Source organism: Erigeron canadensis, chromosome 9 (genome assembly GCF_010389155.1).
Source record: "Erigeron canadensis isolate Cc75 chromosome 9, C_canadensis_v1, whole genome shotgun sequence".
Lineage (NCBI taxonomy): Eukaryota > Viridiplantae > Streptophyta > Magnoliopsida > Asterales > Asteraceae > Erigeron > Erigeron canadensis.
The window spans coordinates 26147482-26167433 of NC_057769.1; the positions used below are offsets into that span (position 1 = coordinate 26147482).

Consider the following 19952-nt stretch of genomic DNA (forward strand, 5'->3'; position numbering starts at 1 on the left):
ATAACAATTTATGTTTAACATACAGTTGTATGTTATGTAATAAAATACATGCATTTGTTATTGATGGCTTAATAATAATAAGAATCAATTAAGCTTCTCTGATTAATAATTATGATAGTCGATATTAAATCTCCCAATTTATTGTTGTAGTGTTCTACTTGCGCAAACAAATTCTGAAAGTTGTTTTTGTTATGGTCATTGTTAAAATATAGGCTTGCCTCTAAAGGTGTGGCTTTTCACGGGTTTCACCAATATCTCCATCGTATTCACCGTCTTACTCGTCGTCTCGCTCACCCTCACTCATATTCAATAAACAAGTTTATTTAATCAAAATATGAGTATTTACATAGATTACATAGATATGAACTAGCAAACACATTCTATAAATTACTATTAAAACTATACAACTTGAACAAGCATATAAGTTGAAAGTTATAATATAATTAATAATCAATAATAATAATAAACCATATATGGGTAAGAAAATTATCTATTATGTCCCAAATTCCAAAATGTGGTTAAAAAAAATTAAACACAAAAAAATTACAACTTCGATCCACATTCAAGGAATAAGAAGATGAAGAAGAAGACGAAGAAGAGGCATGAAGTTACCATTGCTCAATGGAATCGACGCTTTCTTGTTGATGATGCAATTGTGGTTCAATTGAATTCGACGAAAATGGCAACATAAATGTTTGATCACCAAACGTTGCAAAAGGTTGTTGCGTGTTCATATTCGTTGTTGGCAATGAATAAACACTTTTGTAAGTTGAGAAACTATCTTGATGTTGTTGATCAATGCATTGTTGTTGCTTAGGTAAATTGTTATTTACTTTGTCACCTTCTAGTTGTTTATACTTGACAAGATAAAGTTTGAGTGGCTCTACATATTCCTCGAACCCTAATGTTGTTATTGCCCAAATTATATCCTCACCATTTACGGTTTTCCTCTTTTCCCTTTGACATTTATCCGAGGCTTCTCCCGTGACAAAGCTTATAAACTCTGAAACGCATTCTTGAACGGTTTCCTTTGCCTCTTTTGATATCTTGCCGTTACCAGGAACGACCTTTTTCATAATCCGGCCTACATTGGCTATTGGAAGGAATCGATCTTGTTCTCTGTTGTTATTTCTCGGGCTTTCTGGGCTTCTTTTACCGTGCTTTACGTCTACATTTTCCATTTTATTTAAGAGGGGATCACGTTTTTTTTTGTTGTTGTTGGTATTGTTTTTGGGCAAGAGATTATATGGCATGAGAAGCATAAAACTAGGCAAGTAAAGAGGTTGACCAACCTTACAATTTTGGTAAATTGGACTCCTTCCTTAGGGTAATTAGGTAATATGACTGTAAGAAGATCTAACAATAACATAACAATATCTATATATATATGTAGAGTAATATGCTTGAATAACGGTCATAATGTAGAAAATGTAAATCTTATGAATTAGTTATGTCGATGCATTTAGTACAAAGAACTTGAAATCAGGGCATGTGATTAGAGTCAAGATATATGTACGAAAGTACGAGTATGAAAAATTGTGTTAACAGGGTAAATTAAATCTTTAAATAATATTTTCCTTGCTACTTATATACAAATAAAATTTTAAATACAAAAGTCTGACATATAATTTTCCTTTTTATTATACGTCGACGTATTTGGTGTTTCTAAGTACCACAAGCCGAAGCCAGGAAGTATGAAGAAGTGAAAATTTTATAAAGGCTCGTTGTTTATAAAGTCAATCATCAATAAGTTAATCTTGAAATTTTCAGTTAGACCATGAACAAGATAAGCCTTCAAGTAATCATAATGATAACGACCTACAAATTTGAAAGGAAAGAAAACACCTAAATAGACTAATAATACAAATATCAAAACAAGAGATCACACTCACTAAGACAACGACAACATAACTTATTGATTACCCATCTTTGTCACTTGATAAAACTTAAATATTACCTAAGATTTAAGAGGCACACTTATTATAATACATATTTGATGAGCTCTATACCCAAAAAAAAAAAAAAACCTAATCTAGATGATGTTTATTTTGAATTTGCTCCTTCACTTCTGTGATCCACAAACCTTTGGTGATGTGCATTTAGGATGTGTTTGGTATTGATGTTCGGGAACAAAAGATCGGATTGAAAATGTTTGGTTAATTAAAGACTAGAATGGAAAAATTCTTTCATGGGACTACTAAAGGATTTCGGAACATTTCAAATCCATCATACTAGGTGGGTTTAGGTTTTCATTCCCATTCCTTTACGGCCTTACCTTAACCCATCAAAACCATGTATACATATAGTAATAGTAAAACCGAAAAGATAAACTAAATGCTCCCTTAGTGTATTGTTTAACTTAAATTAATAACGCTAAAAAAAAAAAACTGTATCATTACATAAATCCGTGGTTAAAGTTTTGCTTGTTACAATCTAGATTCTAGAAACTTCATGTTCAATTCGATATATTTGCAATGAAATGGTACATGTATGACTGAATGCATTTTATTATTTATGTTCAATTCAATGCCAATTGACTGCTTTCCCGCCACCAGCAGCCTAATATAGGCACATATATATAACCAACCCACTACTTTTGACGTTTTCTAGTTAAGCATTTCAATATTGACTTTTTTTTTATTTTCAACATGATTCTGTTACACGCATTATACAAACGTTTCACACGACAATGACAATGATTCCTAATAAAATAAAACCAAAACCATAATTTGATTTTATAATTTACATTTAATAATAATAATAATAGACCACTTCAAGATTTCAAACTGTAGTAGGTGAAATAATATTGTATCAAAAGTTTGTTTGTGGATTAAGCAAGTAGTAGTTGTGATGGGTAGTAGTAGTAATAAGGAGGTTGCGTTACGCCTAAAGGCGGTGGCTGAGACTGCGATCGGGGCTATTGGGTTAGGATATGATGTGACTGAGGATTTGAGGCTTAAATATTGTAAAGGGAAGTCACCCGGGGCGAGGTTGATTGGTATAGATGATGAACAAGTTAGAGATGTGTTTATTCCTGGTGGGATTTTGATTCAAAATGTATCAAAATCGATTAGTTGTGATAAAGGTGAAAGGATGCGATTTAGTTCGGATATTTTATCATTTCAGCAGGTATGTTTACATTTTACATGATTTTGTATATGCGTGTTTTTAGGATTTAATTTGTTTTCTATAGTAGAATGATTTCGTGTGTTGTTAATCCTGGGAGGTAGGTCAGGTTGGGTAAATGTCAAAATGGGTTTGGGTTGAAATGAGTCAATGTTTTATGAAACGGGCCGAGATGGGTTAGGTTGACCACTTGACCTGCAGACACGTTTTTTTTTTGTTTCATTTTGAAGTGTTTTTTTTAAATTAGTTAATCTTTTAGTTATGATCACAAAAGCAATATCGTTGTAATGATGAAAACCAGAAATTTTTTTAGTGTAACGATTTATGAGCTTGCATACCTAAATCAGACTTTGGGCAACCTTGAACTCCTGTCAGCCCGTTCCTCTTCTTAGATAAGTTCTACTCATTAAACCTATTATACACAGCCGGATTGTCTCTGTATAATGAAATACGATCAAAGTAGCAAGGTCGATAATTACATATGGTATTTATCAATTATCATGAATTTGTGGAAGTTCTTTTGTAAAACATGACAGAATTACCATACCAGCATAACATTGAAGTTGTTCTGTTTCTATATTATCTAACATGATATTTTCATTTTGATGTAGATGTCGGAACAATTTAACAAGGAGGTTTCACTGTCTGGAAGAATCCCAACTGGACAATTTAATGCTGCATTCGAGTTCACGGGATCTTGGCAAAAAGACGCAGCCAACACAAAAGCACTTGCTATGGATGGCGTTTTCATAACACTTTACAACGTCACACTTAAAAAGTCCCAAATTGCATTAACTGATCATGTCAAAAATGCCGTTCCATCCTCGTGGGAACCTGCAGCATTGGCCAAGTAATACATTTATCATCAACTAGGCATTATTTGCAAAGACTTGAATTACTTGAGCATGATCCAGTTATTTGTCACGTGTTTTTTAGGTTCATTGAAAAATTTGGTACCCATGTGATTGCTGGTGTCAAAATGGGAGGTAAAGAGACTGTGTATATGAAGCAACAACATTCGTCAGCTCTTACATCCGACGAGGTGCAAAGAAAGCTGAAAGATGTAGCAGAAAAGAGATTCAGTGGACATCACAATGATAACCCTAGAAAAGTCCGTGATCTGGAGCCGGTACTAACATCTTTGCTTATCCTTCTTCTGCACATATGTATTTTAATTTCTCAGTTTTTTTAGTTAACTATTCATTTAAATTGTTCAAGCATTCACCTCGGTGTATTTTGGTTCATTTTATAATGAACATAAGTTATATCAACCATAAGACGTAGAAGGCAAGATGTTTATGCTTGTATGTACTTTCTGAGCTTGAATTACCCATTTCTGTTTCAGCTTGAAAGAAATGACTATGGGTTAATAACCTTGAATCCTGCAATCGAGGTTAGAGGTTTGACTATTGTTAATTTGTTACTGCATATACTTCCGATATGTCTTATAAAGCAGTGATTTGACTGAGACTCTCTACCATACTACGCATATGATTGTACTGTTGCAGGATATAACTTTTTTCTGGAGGAGGAGAGGAGGAAATTATGGAAAAAACCTTGACCACCGCACATGGAGTCAAACGGTTCAACTTGAGCCTGAAGTGATCTCAATGACATTTATTCCGATCACATCTTTATTAAGTGGAATTGATGGCAATGGATTTTTGACTCATGCCATCAATCTATATATACGCTGTGAGCAAAAGCAAAAGCATCTGCATCTTTTGTTTAAACAAAAATATGAAATGCCCATAAAACTATTTCATAATGACATAATGGGTTTTATATGATATGCAGATAAACCTCCAATTGAAGAGCTTCAGCAGTTCTTAGAGTTTCAGCTTCCAACTAGATGGGCACCTGAGTATGGTGTGCTTGCAGTTGGCCCTGAGGGGAAGCGGCATCACAGTGCATCGTTACAGTTCAGATTTATGGGCCCTAAGCTATACGTTAACACAAATCAGGCAATGACTTATAGTTTATTACTTGAATAATTGTTTGTGGTTTGTAAGGGTATCAAAGGTGGCAATTTCAACTCACTTCATTGCGGATGAGTTGATTCAGATTATGTGTAAATCTAACCAGTGACCTAAAAAATGAAGTTACATAAAAAGGAAACCAGTCATACGAGTCTAACGGGCTGAGAATAACCTGAAGTGTTATTTTTAACCAGAAAACCTTCTAAATCTTTTTATTCAATAGACCTTAACTTAAGTTTTGCAATCATCTGATTCTACTTCTTGTCTGACACAAAAAGTTTATTGGTTGATTACTTAGTGAAAAAGTGTTTCGAGTCAACTAGACCCGACTTTTATCAAAATTGACTGTTCTGAACTTTACCTGACCCATTCACTTTTCCACCCAGTATAATTGGGTTGATTTGGATTATTTTCTATCTGACGGGTCAAACAGGCAAAATAAAAAGTTGTAGATATAAGGAAACGAGTCAAATGTGTTGAACCAGTCGAAAATCTCCTATAGTGTATTTTTAATACTATAGAACCTCCTAAAGCATTATATTGAAGAATATTATTGCAATACAATACTTTGTAATCATATTTGTTGAAATATTAATGAAAGTTGAAAATTTACCAACAATGTAATGGGTCAACCCCATACGACCTGTTTTAAGTCTATAACAAAACTGCGCACTTTCACAAGTCACCAAACCCGACCATTTACCCATCTCTAGTGTAATTTAGTACTAATTTGCTTTACTGATGATAAACTTACAGGTGGATGTTGGTAACAATCCAGTAACAGGTCTTCGGCTTTATTTAGAAGGAAAAAGAAATGACTGTTTAGCCATCCATTTACAGCATCTTTCGTCGACTCCAAAAAGTTTTAAACTCATGCTTGAACCCAACACGAACTTGGCTCCAAACTATCATGACAGAAGGTACCACGAAAAAGTCCAATGGAAAAGTTTTTCGCATATATGCACTGCCCCAGTGGAGTCTGATGATGAACTTTCAATAGTAACTGGCGCTGAGTTTGAAGTGAGTGATTCTGGTGAAAAACGAGTACTTTTCTTACGTCTACGTTTTGCTAAAGTCATGGGAGCCACAGTGGTGAGGAAACCCGAATGGGATGGGTCACCTGTCCTCTCTCAAAAATCTGGGATTGTTTCAGCATTAATATCCACACGGTTTTCAAATGCTCAAAAACCGCCACCTCAGCCTAAAGACATTATGGTAAACTCTGCATTACCTATCGGGCCACCCATTTCAGCTCAAGGGAAGAAGCTTTTAAAGTTGGTTGATACAACAGAATTAGTTAGAGGACCTCAGGATCTGCCCGGTTATTGGGCTGTTTCCGGGGCTAGGCTCATGGTTGATAAGAGTAAAATATCGTTGCGTGCAAAGTTCTCTCTTTTAGCTGTGATTTCAAGCAATGATCAGGAGACATATTCCGGATAGTTGGATGGGGAACTAGAAAAAACTTCGAATTATCAAATTTGTGTGCACTGTTGCTGGTGTGAATGATTTACAAATGTCATTTGTTTTGTAAATGAACTCAAGTATGTATTTAGTGTTTTGTTTCAAACAATTTTGTTGATTTTAGATTACTTTGATCCGCTAGAGGAAAGAAACTATTAAAGTTTGTTGATACAACAGAATTAGTCAGAGGGCCTCAGGATTTGCCCGTTTATCTGGCTGTTTCCCTGGGCTAGGCTCCTTGTTGATAAGAGTAAAATATCGATAATTGCATACGAAATTCTCGTTTTTAGCTGTGATTTCTGGTAATGAGGAGACATTCTTTTTAGTAATGAGGAAACATGGCTGATGTTGGAACTAGTCGTTTTTCATATTTCGGTTTATTGTTGGATAATAGGATGGAGAACTCGAAAACTTCGCAATTTGATTTTTCAAATTTTTATACTTTCTTGGTAGGGCGACTGACGTACAAAGTTCACATACATTTTGTGTTGTATAAAGGAAGTGATGTATATAATTACTGTTTTATTATAAAGAAATTTGTTCGATCTTGAATTACTTTGCTCTTAATCACTGTGGCAAAAACTTTAGTGGTATCCAAGTTTTTTCATGAGGGTTTTGAGCCTTTGAAAACCAGTTTAAGGTTTACTCCTATTAATCGTCATGTTGTTTTGCGGATTAATAAGAAGTTTTTCTTCTGTAGTTTTCTAAAAATTCGATTGACATCCTGCCCGAAATATGTAGATGCCAATAAGTGGGATTAATAGGCTCTGGCCATTCGAACATTCAAAAGAAAAAAAAAAAACTTTGCTCTAAAAGTTAAAAGTTATGATACATCACATATGGCTATCTCCAATGGGAGCTTTCACTGTATGGAAGGATCCGAACCGGACAATTTAATGTTGCATTCGAGTTCACGGGATCATGGCAAAAAGATGCAGCCAACACCAAAGCACTTGCTATGGATGGCGTTTTCATAACACTTATTTACAGCGTCACACTTAAGAAGTCTCAAATTGCATTAACTGATCATGTCAAAAATGTTGTTCCATCCTCGTGGGAACTGCTGCATTGGCCAAGTAATACTTTAACCATCAAATAGACATTCATCTGCAAAATTACTTGAATTATTTGAGCGTTATCCATTTATTTATCACGTGTTTTCTAGGTTTATTGAAAATTTTGGTACCCATGTGATTGCTGGTGTCAAAATGGGAAGTAAAGACACTTTGTGCATCAAGCAACAACATTCGTCAACTCTTACATCCGACGAGGTGCAAAGAAAGCTAAAAGATGTAGCGGAAAGAGGTTCAGTGCACATCACAATCGCAATGATAACCGTAGAAAAGCCCGTGATCTGGAGCCGGTAGTAACATCTTTGCCTTTCCTCCTTCTGCACATATGTATTTTAATTTCTCACTTTTGATAGTTAAAGTATTCACTTAAATGAATTGAGCCATGGCCATAGCACTACAGTGCTGCACCCTTGGTCATGAGCCAAACTGTCCTCGGTGTATTTAAGTTCCTTTTATAACCAACAATAAGATGAAGAAGACAATGTATGAACTTTTGGAACTTGTTATTGCCCTTTTCTGTTTCAGCATGAAATGACAATGTAATCGAGGTTAGAGGTTTGATATTTGTTACTGCATACACTTCTGATATTTATAACGCGTGTGGAAACAAGATATAAGTTGATTATCTTAATACATTTACCAAAGTATTACATATTCGATATCTTTATGTCATAAGCTTCCGGTCTATCTCCAAATTTGTAATAAAATGATCAAAAGTACATATATAACATACAAAATAATGTAATCATAAATATATCATATACATATACATTATAATATATAATTAGAGTATCAAACTACAATAATCATAAGTTTGTGACTCGTATTAACTCGGTCTAAGAACACATCATGACTCGTAAGAGTCGGGGAAAAAAAGTCACTTACCACAATCGCCTCTTTTTCGGTGTTATCAACCTGACTTGTAAGAAGTGACGTGACTCGTAAGTCATAAGAGTCTAAGAAGTATGGGTATGATACATATAACACCATAATATGGCTATAACATAGATTCTATACACTTTTAAAATATAATTTGTGATGTACCATTAAATATTAGTGGTGTCTAAATCATTACCCACTAGAGTGAAGTGAAAATTGAGACACAAGTATAACTCAAGACCCTAAAACATATTTTGTTTGACAACATTCAAAAAGGATGATTCTTAACCCTTTGCCTTTATTTTGAAAAAACGTTTACTTTAAATTTAAAAGATGCATTATTTATTTTAACAAAATTTTACGACAACAGTTATTAATCATGCAATGCATGAATCTAATCTAGTTTACATATATAAGATTAAATCATTAAATCAATTACTTGAAATTATAAAAAATAAAAAAGATAATTGTCATTTACATATTGTGTCTAGGGCTCTTAATGGTTCGGGTTGACAGGTCGAAAATATTTGACCATAACATAACCCACTAAAAACTTTAGATCAGAAATTTTAACCTTGACCCATAACTTGTCAACTCGAAACCAACCTGAAAAAATCGGGTTGGTTGGTTGACGGGTCGAATTTTGGGTTGACAGGTTGATTTTTCAGGTTATATGGGTTGTGGGTTGGTGGGTAGATTTTAGATCAAATGGGTCATGGGTTGGTAGACCAAATGGGTCATGGGTTGGTAGACCAAATGGGTTGGTGGGTCAACCTATTAAAATAGTTATATAAATTTAAATTATTTTCAGGTTGGTGGATCGACATGTTGGTCAACCCGATCCCAACTTTGAAAAAATCAAGTTAGTGGGTAGCGGGTTGACAAGTTTAAATGTCGAGATTTCATAACCCCGAACTGATTTTCTTCTTTTGGATTGAGTTTCGGTTCGGGTCGGGTCAAAATTTACTGTCTTAATTTGTGTCCATGTAATTACATGATTTTTTATATCATAGTGACACGTAGATAAATTAATAATTTGTAAGAGTGGTTCTTTCTCATTATTTTTCAAACATGAACAAAACTTAAAATAAAATAAAATAAAATAATTATGATTAAAAATTACAATTGTTGAAAGGATGCCGTAATTTAATAAATTAGGGAACCCAATCATAAGAAGCGGCTGCGGTAAGAAAAAAACCTCCATATTTAAAAAACCGCCATTTTTGCTGAAGATGGATCCAAGCAACCACCACGACGTTATGTTCCGCATCCTGAAAGGCTTTGATTTACCGGAGCTCCTCAAAACAGTCAGGTGCACGAGTAACTCTTTTAATCACAAAAACCCACATTTTATACAGGATTATAACAATCTTGAGAATCCCTCGTCATGGGTTTTTCTGATAAAGATTGTGAATTTGGGAAAGTAGGTGGGTATAGGCTAGAAGATGGGAGGACAGTCTTCATTTGGGAGGATTATTTTCCCCGAATGCCGTACTCAAACTTCTAGATTGTGTAAATAGTTTAATTTTGTTTGGAGTCCTGAATGGAAATTGTGTTGTTGTTGTTGTGGACCCATTTAATGGGCGAACATCAATGATGGACCTAGATAAGCGAACAGCCATTTGAAGGCGATTGTTATTTTGGTATCTCGACCACGAATGCCGAAGGTGTTGAGTTTAGAAGGGCATGTGAATCCACACAAGAATATCGTTCTCCAAGATGGTAATTTGTGTTATACCATTTTTTGTCATTTTTATGACTGACTTTCTCTATGACGAGCCTGGTGATGATTTTGACCCACAATTCGATTTTGCATCATCAAAGTGGTATTTTTTCGGCCAATGGGGAATTGAGTTAAGATATATGGATTCGAGCACTGATACTGCACTTGTGGATATGCGATCAGTATACATCGTCTGGGTGATAACAACCGCTATGAACGTCTTCTACTTCTACAGACCTCATCTATTATGACATCCATCTCCCAAGTGTCTCCTTGACACAAATGAATGGAGAAATTTTAGTTGCAGCCTATGCGTTTGATAGGAGGAAAAATAGGAGGTTCCTTTGGCGTAACTATGTGACATCGATTCATGTTTAAATATTACTCTCTCTCTTCTCTTTATAGGTTGTTACAAAAACTGACATTTTTGCATATTATGTGACATCCTCCTTTCATGGGCAAAGCACATCTGGGATACTTTTCAAGTAAGCTCGATTGGAGCAATAAGCTTACTTTCTCTTTTCTTTTCGTTGTTGTCAACAGGCCAGTCAACTTCTTTTTGTGTGCAGAACTTTTTTACTCCAGAAATTCAGAAGATGAACATTAAAGATTACTGCTTCCCAGTTGTTGTGTCTACCGAAACTCTAAAAAAAGAGAGAGGGTTTTTTTCCTTTGGTATATGATATTTTACATATATGGTGGTTTTATAGCTTATGGCTTCCTGTCGTGCATATCGTTATTGTTCTGCAGTATATACAATTTAAACATTTCACAAAAATATTTTTCAGGTTGGTCGTATCACAATATCTGATGCACCTGTATTGGAAACTCCTATTTCTCTTCACCCGACTAGTGAAACTCTCATATACCCCTATTTTTCTAAAATGATTCGTGGACGCCATGCCTTGCCCTTAAAATATATTCGATGGTGCAATTATAACCAATGGTGCAATAGTATCTCAATGGAGTTTACTAACCCTATGCTGTTTATCAGGTACTTTCCGGTGCATGGTCATATCCCTGATTATTTTGCATCCCTACTCGTACCATCATATAAATTCTGATTTTAGTCTACCTGCTCATCTATTATGCTATTAATTTGCTTTTGTCTCAAGTCAATTCTAAATATTCCATTATGGTAGGAGTCGTGTGTTTCTTTGGCAAGAAGGTCACACTGCTCATGCCACAAAAGAGGAGGCAGGCGTTGAGGTATTATACACTAGTAATTTATTGATACATTTGTTCCAAGCATGAACAAGTAGAAATTGTTTCTTGGTAAGATGGATCTTCTGATTGTGACTAATGATGTATTGTAGGTTCTTGAAATCCTTGAACTTTATAGGCGTCTATATGAAAAGTATATGGCTGTCCCTGTTGTCAAAGGGAAGAAAAGTGAGCTTGAAAAGCTTGTGGGTGGTCTATACACAACCAGCGTTGAGGTACTTATAAATCATACGAGTGATTTATGAAACTTAATGCTTGCAGTATCAACTCATTTCTTAAAGACTGGGGTGATTTGGTTTTTTGTTTAATCCCCGCTCTATATAAAAAAGTTAGATGAAAGGAAATGAAGGGCAAAGCGATAGAAAGGTTATATCCAAAAGTTAAGTTTTAGTGATACAACTTGTTAATATGTTTTTTTCAAAAGATTTGGATTGTTATCATTTACGTGATTTTCTAAAAAGTAACTTAAAAAGTGAAGTACTTGTGTAGCAACACACAATATGACTTGTTTTAACTCATACTAAAAAATGACCGGTATTAATCCAATCCATTGAATCTGTTATCTTATCGCTTTTATGAATGATAGAGTCTGCCTCCATGGTTGCAGGCCTTTATTCCAAATACAGGCCGTGGCGTACAAGGTGCAACTTCCCATTGCCTGGGCCTGAATTTTGCTGAGATCTTTGGCATAAATTTCAAGGATAAAAAGGGTGACAAAGCAATGGTCTGGCAAAAATTTTGGGGATTCAGTACCAAAGTGGTAACTAAGTAGTTTTTATTCATTAACCTTTACCTGTATAATTAAATCTAAGTGCTTATTAGGTGTAATATTTTGCAGATTGGGGTGTTAATGATGGTTCACGGTGATGACAGAGGTCTGGTTCTGCCTCCAAAGGTTTCAAAAGTTCAAGTTATCGTGATCCCTATGCCTTACGAGGGTGCAGGTGCTAAAGAGTTACCGAATACATGCTTAAATACTGTTCAAACCTTATTGGACATGGGTATTCGTGCTGAAGCAGACCTCAGAGAGAATTATTCAACTAAACAAAAGTGTTCTCACTGGGAAATGAAAGGAGTTCCGTTGAGAATTGAAATAGGACTAGATGATCTGGGGAATAAACAGGTAAAACGATGTTCGTTCTTTATAAATGCTAGTGCTTTAGTTAACATGCAGCGAATGTTTTTTTTAGGTGTGGATGTTCGTTCTTTATAAATGCAAGTTGTTAACTTTATATTTTAGTGTTTAATTGTAATTATCTAAGTGTGGAAGGGGTATTAGTGATATTAGGATAATGTATAAATACCCCTTTCCACCTCCTTTGTATCTTTTTCCTTTCCCCCATTTTCTATACATATACATATTGATATATCTATCTAATCTACCTTTTCCACCTTAATTCCCACACGAATCTTGATAAAAACATAACGAAAACAGAAATTTATACATTACAATTGGTACCAGAGCCCATGGCGCAAAATCCAGACCGTTTTTCATAATTTTTACAAGTTTCTGTTTTTATTCTGTTGTAATACCGGTTTTCCTACCGGTATTCCTACCGGTTTTCACTTCTTCTTTGAATTTCTGTTCTAATACCGGTATTCATACTGGGTTTCCTACCGGGATTCCTACCGGCTTTCATCAAAAATTGAGTAGTTTGTGTTTGCTTGTAAAAGTACCTGGTTTACACCAAAACCGGTCTTAGTAATGAATTCTTTAATTTTATAAAAAGAAACTATGCCCAATTTTTTATTCGAAAACCGGTATTACTTGTGCATTCTGAATACCGACATTACTTCTTCATTTCAACATTAGCTTTGAAACCCGGTATCAATAATTGTAAAATCGAAAACCGGTATTTGTTCATCAATTTCAATCTATTTTTATTCTTCACTAAAACCAGCTTTCATTTAACTCTTCCCTAATACCGGCTTTGTTCGAATACCGGTATTAGTTCATCAAAACTCAAAGACTCTTTTTCAATTCATACCCAAGCCCGACTCATAACCCATATAAAAACAAATCATTTCATTTTCAAAACCCATTACATTATTTCAATTACAAATGAAACAATTACCTAAATCTTCAAACCCTATCTTTCTCCCACTCGATCTTGATCTATTTAACTTGTTTCTTTGAGCCTCTTTCTTCAATTTGTTCATTTTGCACCAAATATCTTTTATCTCATCTATCTCGAACCTTAAATTTCGTAATTGATAGTCGTCACCTTTCACAAGAAATCCATCCTGTCGCAAAACCCGAACTTGCTTGCTGATAGTTGGTTGTTCATTTGTTGTCTTTGCTTTTGATTGAATGAATCTTCTTTTTGGTATGTGTTTGCAAGAAACTGAAAGAAAATTTGTTGTTTGATAAAAGAGATTTTTCATAAAGCATTGATTGAGTTTTTGAGCAAGTGATAATAGAAGAAAGAGAAAAGAACGAACATTTTTAGTTTACTTTGTAAAGCGAATTGTTTTGAGGAGTTATATTGTGAGTTGTTGGTTGCGTGTATTGTAGATCGGGTAGTGTGGTGTCAGGAATCATATTCACGTGAAAGGTAAAAGTATACGCATGGTGCTTTGTTTGTATCAAACCATGTATTGGTTTTATAAATTTACATGTTTTTAATTCCAAGACAAAAGCATCAATTCATGTTTTTCATTTTGATAGTGCATTACAGCTGTCGAATTTTAAGTAGTTAAAACCGTGTAGTCTGAAGAATAGTTCAACGCGTGCTAAAGTGGTCAAACGTGTGTCAGTCACTAATTTCACGCGTGGCCTGATTGGATTTAATTCATGTTTTATTGGGCTATGTCTTATCACTAGGTGCATGTTGGGCCTACATTTTTCTTTAATTGGACTAGTCATTTGTTGGGATTAAATATCTTTTGGGTTGAATATTATTTTAGGCTGGGTTTTGTGATTGGGCTAAGGACTAGTACCAAGTATTAGTTGTTGGACTAAGTATATCTCTTCATTTGGGTTCTTTAATCGGCTGCCATTTTGATTCCTAGATGATGACCCATACATCACAAGACATTTTTACAAATGATCCCATTTTGAGAGAGCTTTTTTCATACACGACTACAAAATCTACTTTTGATCAAGAGAAACGCCATAAAGATATGATATGTTCATGTTGTTCAACTACAATAATTCAACCTCATATCACTCCTTGCATCGCAAAGATTTACTCAAGCAAACAACATGCGTTTAACAAAATTCATTTAATTGAGCTTGAGAATGAGAAACTCAAATTGGAAAACAAAGAGCTCAAGTCGACTAATGATCTCATTTTGGGAAAGTTTGAAAACACCAAAAAGGAAAATGATCTTCTGGAAACAAAGTTTAATCGGTTATATGATCGACTTAGAGAAGCTCATTCCAAAATCGCCGATCGAATCACAGGGAGTCATTTGAACGAACTTGCTTCGCTTGAAAAGATATCTCAACTTCGCAACGAATTTCAAAACAAGTCCATTTTGTTTGTGAGTAAAGAGAGAAAATTTCTGAAGATAATCGAACAACTTCAAGCTTATTCTCGGTCTTTAGAAACTCAACTTGCAACTCTGTCAACTCAAGTGAATTCTTCATCGCCCCTTAATCCCGATTCCCTTTCGCCAAATCAACTGAAACAACCAGAAAACAACTCTTTTTCCACCAAACCAAAAGTCCAGTCAAGTGACTCAATACAAATCAAATATTCAATTTCAGAACTTTTAAATCTTGCACCAAAACCTCCTCAACCACCACAAAAGACCGAATCAACCACTATTGAACCACCAAAGAGATATCCCCCACCACTTCAAAAGTCAAAACCAACCTTTCCAAAATCTGTGCCTAACTTTCCTAAGACTCCTACAGTCCCTCGATACAACACTTGTCGATTTTTTAAGGATCCTACTACCAAAACCGTTCGATTTAGAGATCAATATGGTTGGTTTTCACATATGCCACCAAAGTCCAAACCTCAAACTCCAACTCCCACCCTCAAATCACCATTGTTTCCACAAAAACTATTTTTAAATGAAACCCCATTGTGGAATTCAGTCTGTGTGGATCAAATTGACACAACTTACCATTATTTCTCGAAAGTATGTAAGAATTTTGGACCCGTACTAAAATGGGTTCCCAAAATTCTCTTAAAGTAAGTTGTTGTGGAAATGGCTTGTACACATTTTAGTGTACAACCCGTTCAAAATCTGTTTTGTTCAATACTAAAACTTCATAATAAACCTTTCCATTCACCTTTTGTGCTAACTATTACTGATACATGATGAACGTGGTTCTCACATTCATCATGAGGGGGAGCACAATGAAAGTTTTGAAGTTTAATTCTTTGCTCTGAAGACTATGCTCAGATTGAGGGGGAGAAAAAAGATTTAAAGATTGATTATCCTTTTTGAAGGGGGGCATAATGGATTGCCCATCTGAGGGGAGCACAATGCATAAGTTAATTCGTTGTTTTGAAGATTATGCTCAACTTGAGGGGGAGCTAAATGACAAATCATTTTTGGATCTTTTAGTATGTTTTTTATTGTATATTTTGAATAGAGTGATTGATTGAGTGGGAGCAAGATTTTGAGAAGTTTTTGTACATATGACAAGTTGGGGGGAGCTAAAGTGACAAATCATTTAATACCAAATCTACACTAAAAGCCAAGTCAAGCTTCCGCACGTCACACCAAGCCTAGCTTCCGCATTTATACCAAGCTTCCACATTTTACAAGAAACTCAAGTTTTCGAATCCACAGAATGTTTAAAGTTCCATCACCAAGTTTTAAAGATCGATGACGATGCACCATTTACAATTCAACACCAAGGGGCAGATTGTTAACTTTATATTTTAGTGGTGTTTAATTGTAATTATCTAAGTGTGGAAGGGGTATTAGTGATATTAGGATAATGTATAAATACCCCTTCCCACCTCTTTTGTATCTTCTTCCTTTCCCCCATTTTCTATACATATACATATTGATAATCTATCTAATCTACCTTTTCCAACTTAGTTCCCACACGAATCTTTATAAAAACATAACGAAAACAGAAATTTGTACATTACACAAGTGCTTTAGTTAACATGTAGCGAATGTTTTTTTCAGGTGTGGACTGTTCGTCGTGATAATGGAGAAAAAGTTGATGTGCCTTTGGCTGAGTTGGCTGATAGAGTAAAGGTTATGCTCGATAATATTCAACAAACGATGTTTGATTTGGCCAAGCAAAAACGGGATGCATGTACTATAGTAAACAAAACTTGGGATGAATTCATAATTGCTTTGGACCAAAAGAAGTTGATCTTGGCTCCATGGTGCGATGATGTAACACCCCGAGCTAGGGTCGAAATACTACCGAAAAGATATAGCGTATGCATGGGATTATCGTAGAACGTGAACTATATGAAAATTAAAGGGATTCGGTGAATCCATCATCAACAAACAAGTACCTAAAGCATAATGCAGATGGGGGAAAATGAATCCTTGATCCATGTAAGACCAAGCCCAAACTCTAGCGCAAGCATCCATCAAGCATCACATCTTGGATTCACAAGGTTACCTGAAAAGTGTACTACACAAGGTCAACACTAGGTTGGTGAGTTCGTAGGGGCAAATGACGAGGATCTAATGCCAAAGCCATTCACAATATGAACTAAGCTAATGAACAAGGAACACACTTACAGTAAGTCCTTAAAAGACGCAAGTACTCAATATAGGTTGGCTCGTAGCGCAACCTGGACCCACATGTATCCATTGCACAATCATACCATAACTAGAACACACATAATGCACAAGAACACAGAATGTCGACATCAACAAATATCCATCAAGTTCTAAAATGCCAGACATGTCCATCAATGTCCCTCAATTGTTCTCATGTCATCCAATTGTCATCAAGTACGTATAGCACCCGTTTATTGCACATGCACACATTGTCCCTCTATTGTCATCGATATTGTCATCAAGTACATAAGTACCCGTTTAATGTCATCAAGTACATAAGTACCCGTTTAATGTCATCAAGTACATAAGTACCCGTTTATTTGTACATGCACACATTGTCCCTCTATTGTCATCGATATTGTCATCAAGTACATAAGTACCCGTTTAATGTCATCATGTCCATCAACTCAACCATGCACAATGCACATACATTTCATACGACTTTACATTTAAGGAATCTTAGATGTTTGTATACAGGGTCACCCGCAGCCTTCCCACCACATCTCCAACTCATTAAATGTATCATCGTCTTCCATGTATGTACAACTACCCTAATCATAAATAAATCAATCATACTCAAACAATACCTAATCAATCAATGTCCGTCAATGACCCTCACATATGTACTCACATAATGAACTACACAAGGTATTTAGAATACGCATAGTAAACAAGAACAAGTAATAATGATATCAAGAAGTATCTAACAAGTTCTATAATGCCCAACATGTCTATCAATGTCCCTTAATTGCACTCAATTACACGTAATGTACCTCATTGTACTCAATTGCGCGTAATGTACTTCATTGTACTCAATTGCACCATGACCATCAATGTCCACCCAGAAACAAACACTATGTGTATATACTTCGTATGATACTACTTTTGAAAGGCCTTTGATGCTTATATATAGGGTCACCCGCAGCCTTCCCACCACATCTCCAACCTTTCGAAGGTATTATCGTCTTCCATATATACACAACTAACCTAAAAGTCAACCAAACACGCACATACAATAATCATATAACAACCATGTATTTACACGTTAACAATTCCATCAATCAAACAATGTCATCACTTAAGACACTCAACATATGCACAATCAAGTCATGTCATCATCAAGGAAATCAAACGTATGCTCAATTGAACTATATCATCAATCAAGGCAACACATAATTGCACGAACAACAAGTTAACACACAAAGGTTGTACACTTTTCAGCCCGAATCTCAAACGAGTAGGGAGCTACGAACTCACCTTGATCGGCAATGGCAAGTTAATATCAAGCTACGAATGCCCAATGGTCGTCCAAAGCCCACAACCTAACAATATATGTCACAATACAAGACATGGTCAATACTAGTTATACTATACCACAATTTCCCCTAAAGATGTTTTATAAGTCATTCGAAAACGTTTAAATGACAAATGAAGAGTTTTGGTTAGACACGGTTCAATGACTTAGCACCAAAATTCCACTTGAAAATCAAAGTGTTAGAAATGTGTTTAACCAATTTTGTTAACCTTAGTATGTTAATATAAGACCAATAAACAAGTTTTGGATCATCAAAAGTCGACCGATAACCGAACGAAAAAGTTGGGGAAGGAACAGAAATACTGCGGCCGCTCGCACGGTCGGCCGTGTGAGAGTCTGCAGTACGAGAAGAACTGGGCACATAGCACGACCACAAGCACGGTGCGTCTATCTGAGCGGCCGTGCTCCGACTAGGCAGATTCTTGACTTCAAGATCGACTAAGGAAGCTCCAAGACACATTTTTATGCATAAATCACCATATTTTAACATCATTGAACATAACCCATATCATAATTTTGATTCATAACATCAAATCCTTGCTCAAATCCATTTTGACCCATGTCAAAACCCTAATTGAACCCTAATTCGTTTTGACCCGATTTGTGACCCGAATTTACTTGAAATCAACTAGAACAAGTTAATAAACATAAAATGATGATTTTAAGTCAAGTTTAACTTACCAAAACTTTCACTAAGTGATAAATCCGAATTTTGAGCTAAAGAAGAAGTTTCTTGCACTTTGATAACCCAAATCTTTGCTAGATGATGATGATAATGATAATAACCCTTGAATCTACTAACACTTTCACTAATAACAATGTTTGGATGCAAGAATTTTAGAGAGAGATATATGTGTTTGTGTGTGTTTTTCTTGCAAGAGAAAAGAAAGAGAGAAATGATAAGAAATGAAATGGGTGGAGGAGGAAATGGAAGGGGGGAGGCCGTCCTAAGTTCCAAAAAGGGTAGGCTCCCGCTCCGCCAAATTCAAAGAATAGCAAATCGTCAATCCTTCAAATGGCAAAACGAACCCACAACATAACTTAACTTAATGACCTCGACTAACACATACGTCCCAAATTGCATGACAAATTGATCTATATGTACACATTGCACTTAATGAACTTCAAATTGCACTTGAACTATATTAACCAACTCGATAGTTAGTTAAATTGTACATATGGTCAAAAGGTCAGGAACCACGGTTGTTACAGATGAAGAGGTAATAGTTTCTACTATGTAATGGGCGTTTGGGTAATGTGTAATATCCCGTTGAGGTGAAAAGAATTAATTTTGGTATGCTATGGGCCATAAACACTTTTTATCTGAAAAATGTAATTTTTCCCGAAGTATTAAAAATTAATCAGCATGGTTTTTAACAAGACTAATCTTATTATTGGACTGAAAAATTCAGGTCGGGACATGTCATTTTATAAGATCAATCTTATAGTCACGTCGT

At 35.3% G+C, this 19952-nt stretch overlaps 3 protein-coding genes across 3 annotated transcripts; 2 read left to right on the forward strand and 1 right to left on the reverse strand.

The window, feature by feature from the left end:
* Positions 1-482: 482 nt before the first annotated feature.
* LOC122582713 (nuclear transcription factor Y subunit B-4-like) lies at positions 483-1226 on the reverse strand. The gene has a single exon (XM_043755136.1). It carries the CDS (start codon positions 1179-1181, stop codon positions 609-611), a length of 573 nt encoding a protein of 190 aa, XP_043611071.1. The 5' UTR covers positions 1182-1226; the 3' UTR covers positions 483-608.
* Positions 1227-2516: 1290 nt separating this feature from the next.
* On the forward strand, positions 2517-6684 carry LOC122582591 (MACPF domain-containing protein At4g24290-like). Its single transcript, XM_043755005.1, has 7 exons — positions 2517-3129; positions 3738-3976; positions 4063-4255; positions 4472-4519; positions 4635-4821; positions 4924-5090; positions 5862-6684. The coding sequence occupies exons 1-7, from the start codon at positions 2851-2853 to the stop codon at positions 6543-6545; spliced, it is 1797 nt and encodes a 598-aa protein (XP_043610940.1). The 5' UTR covers positions 2517-2850; the 3' UTR covers positions 6546-6684.
* Positions 6685-10936: 4252 nt separating this feature from the next.
* LOC122583424 (proline--tRNA ligase, cytoplasmic-like) lies at positions 10937-19943 on the forward strand. Its single transcript, XM_043755828.1, has 8 exons — positions 10937-10942; positions 11030-11235; positions 11384-11450; positions 11558-11680; positions 12073-12225; positions 12304-12588; positions 16566-16781; positions 19908-19943. Exons 1-8 carry the CDS (start codon positions 10937-10939, stop codon positions 19941-19943), a joined length of 1092 nt encoding a protein of 363 aa, XP_043611763.1.
* Positions 19944-19952: the final 9 nt, after the last annotated feature.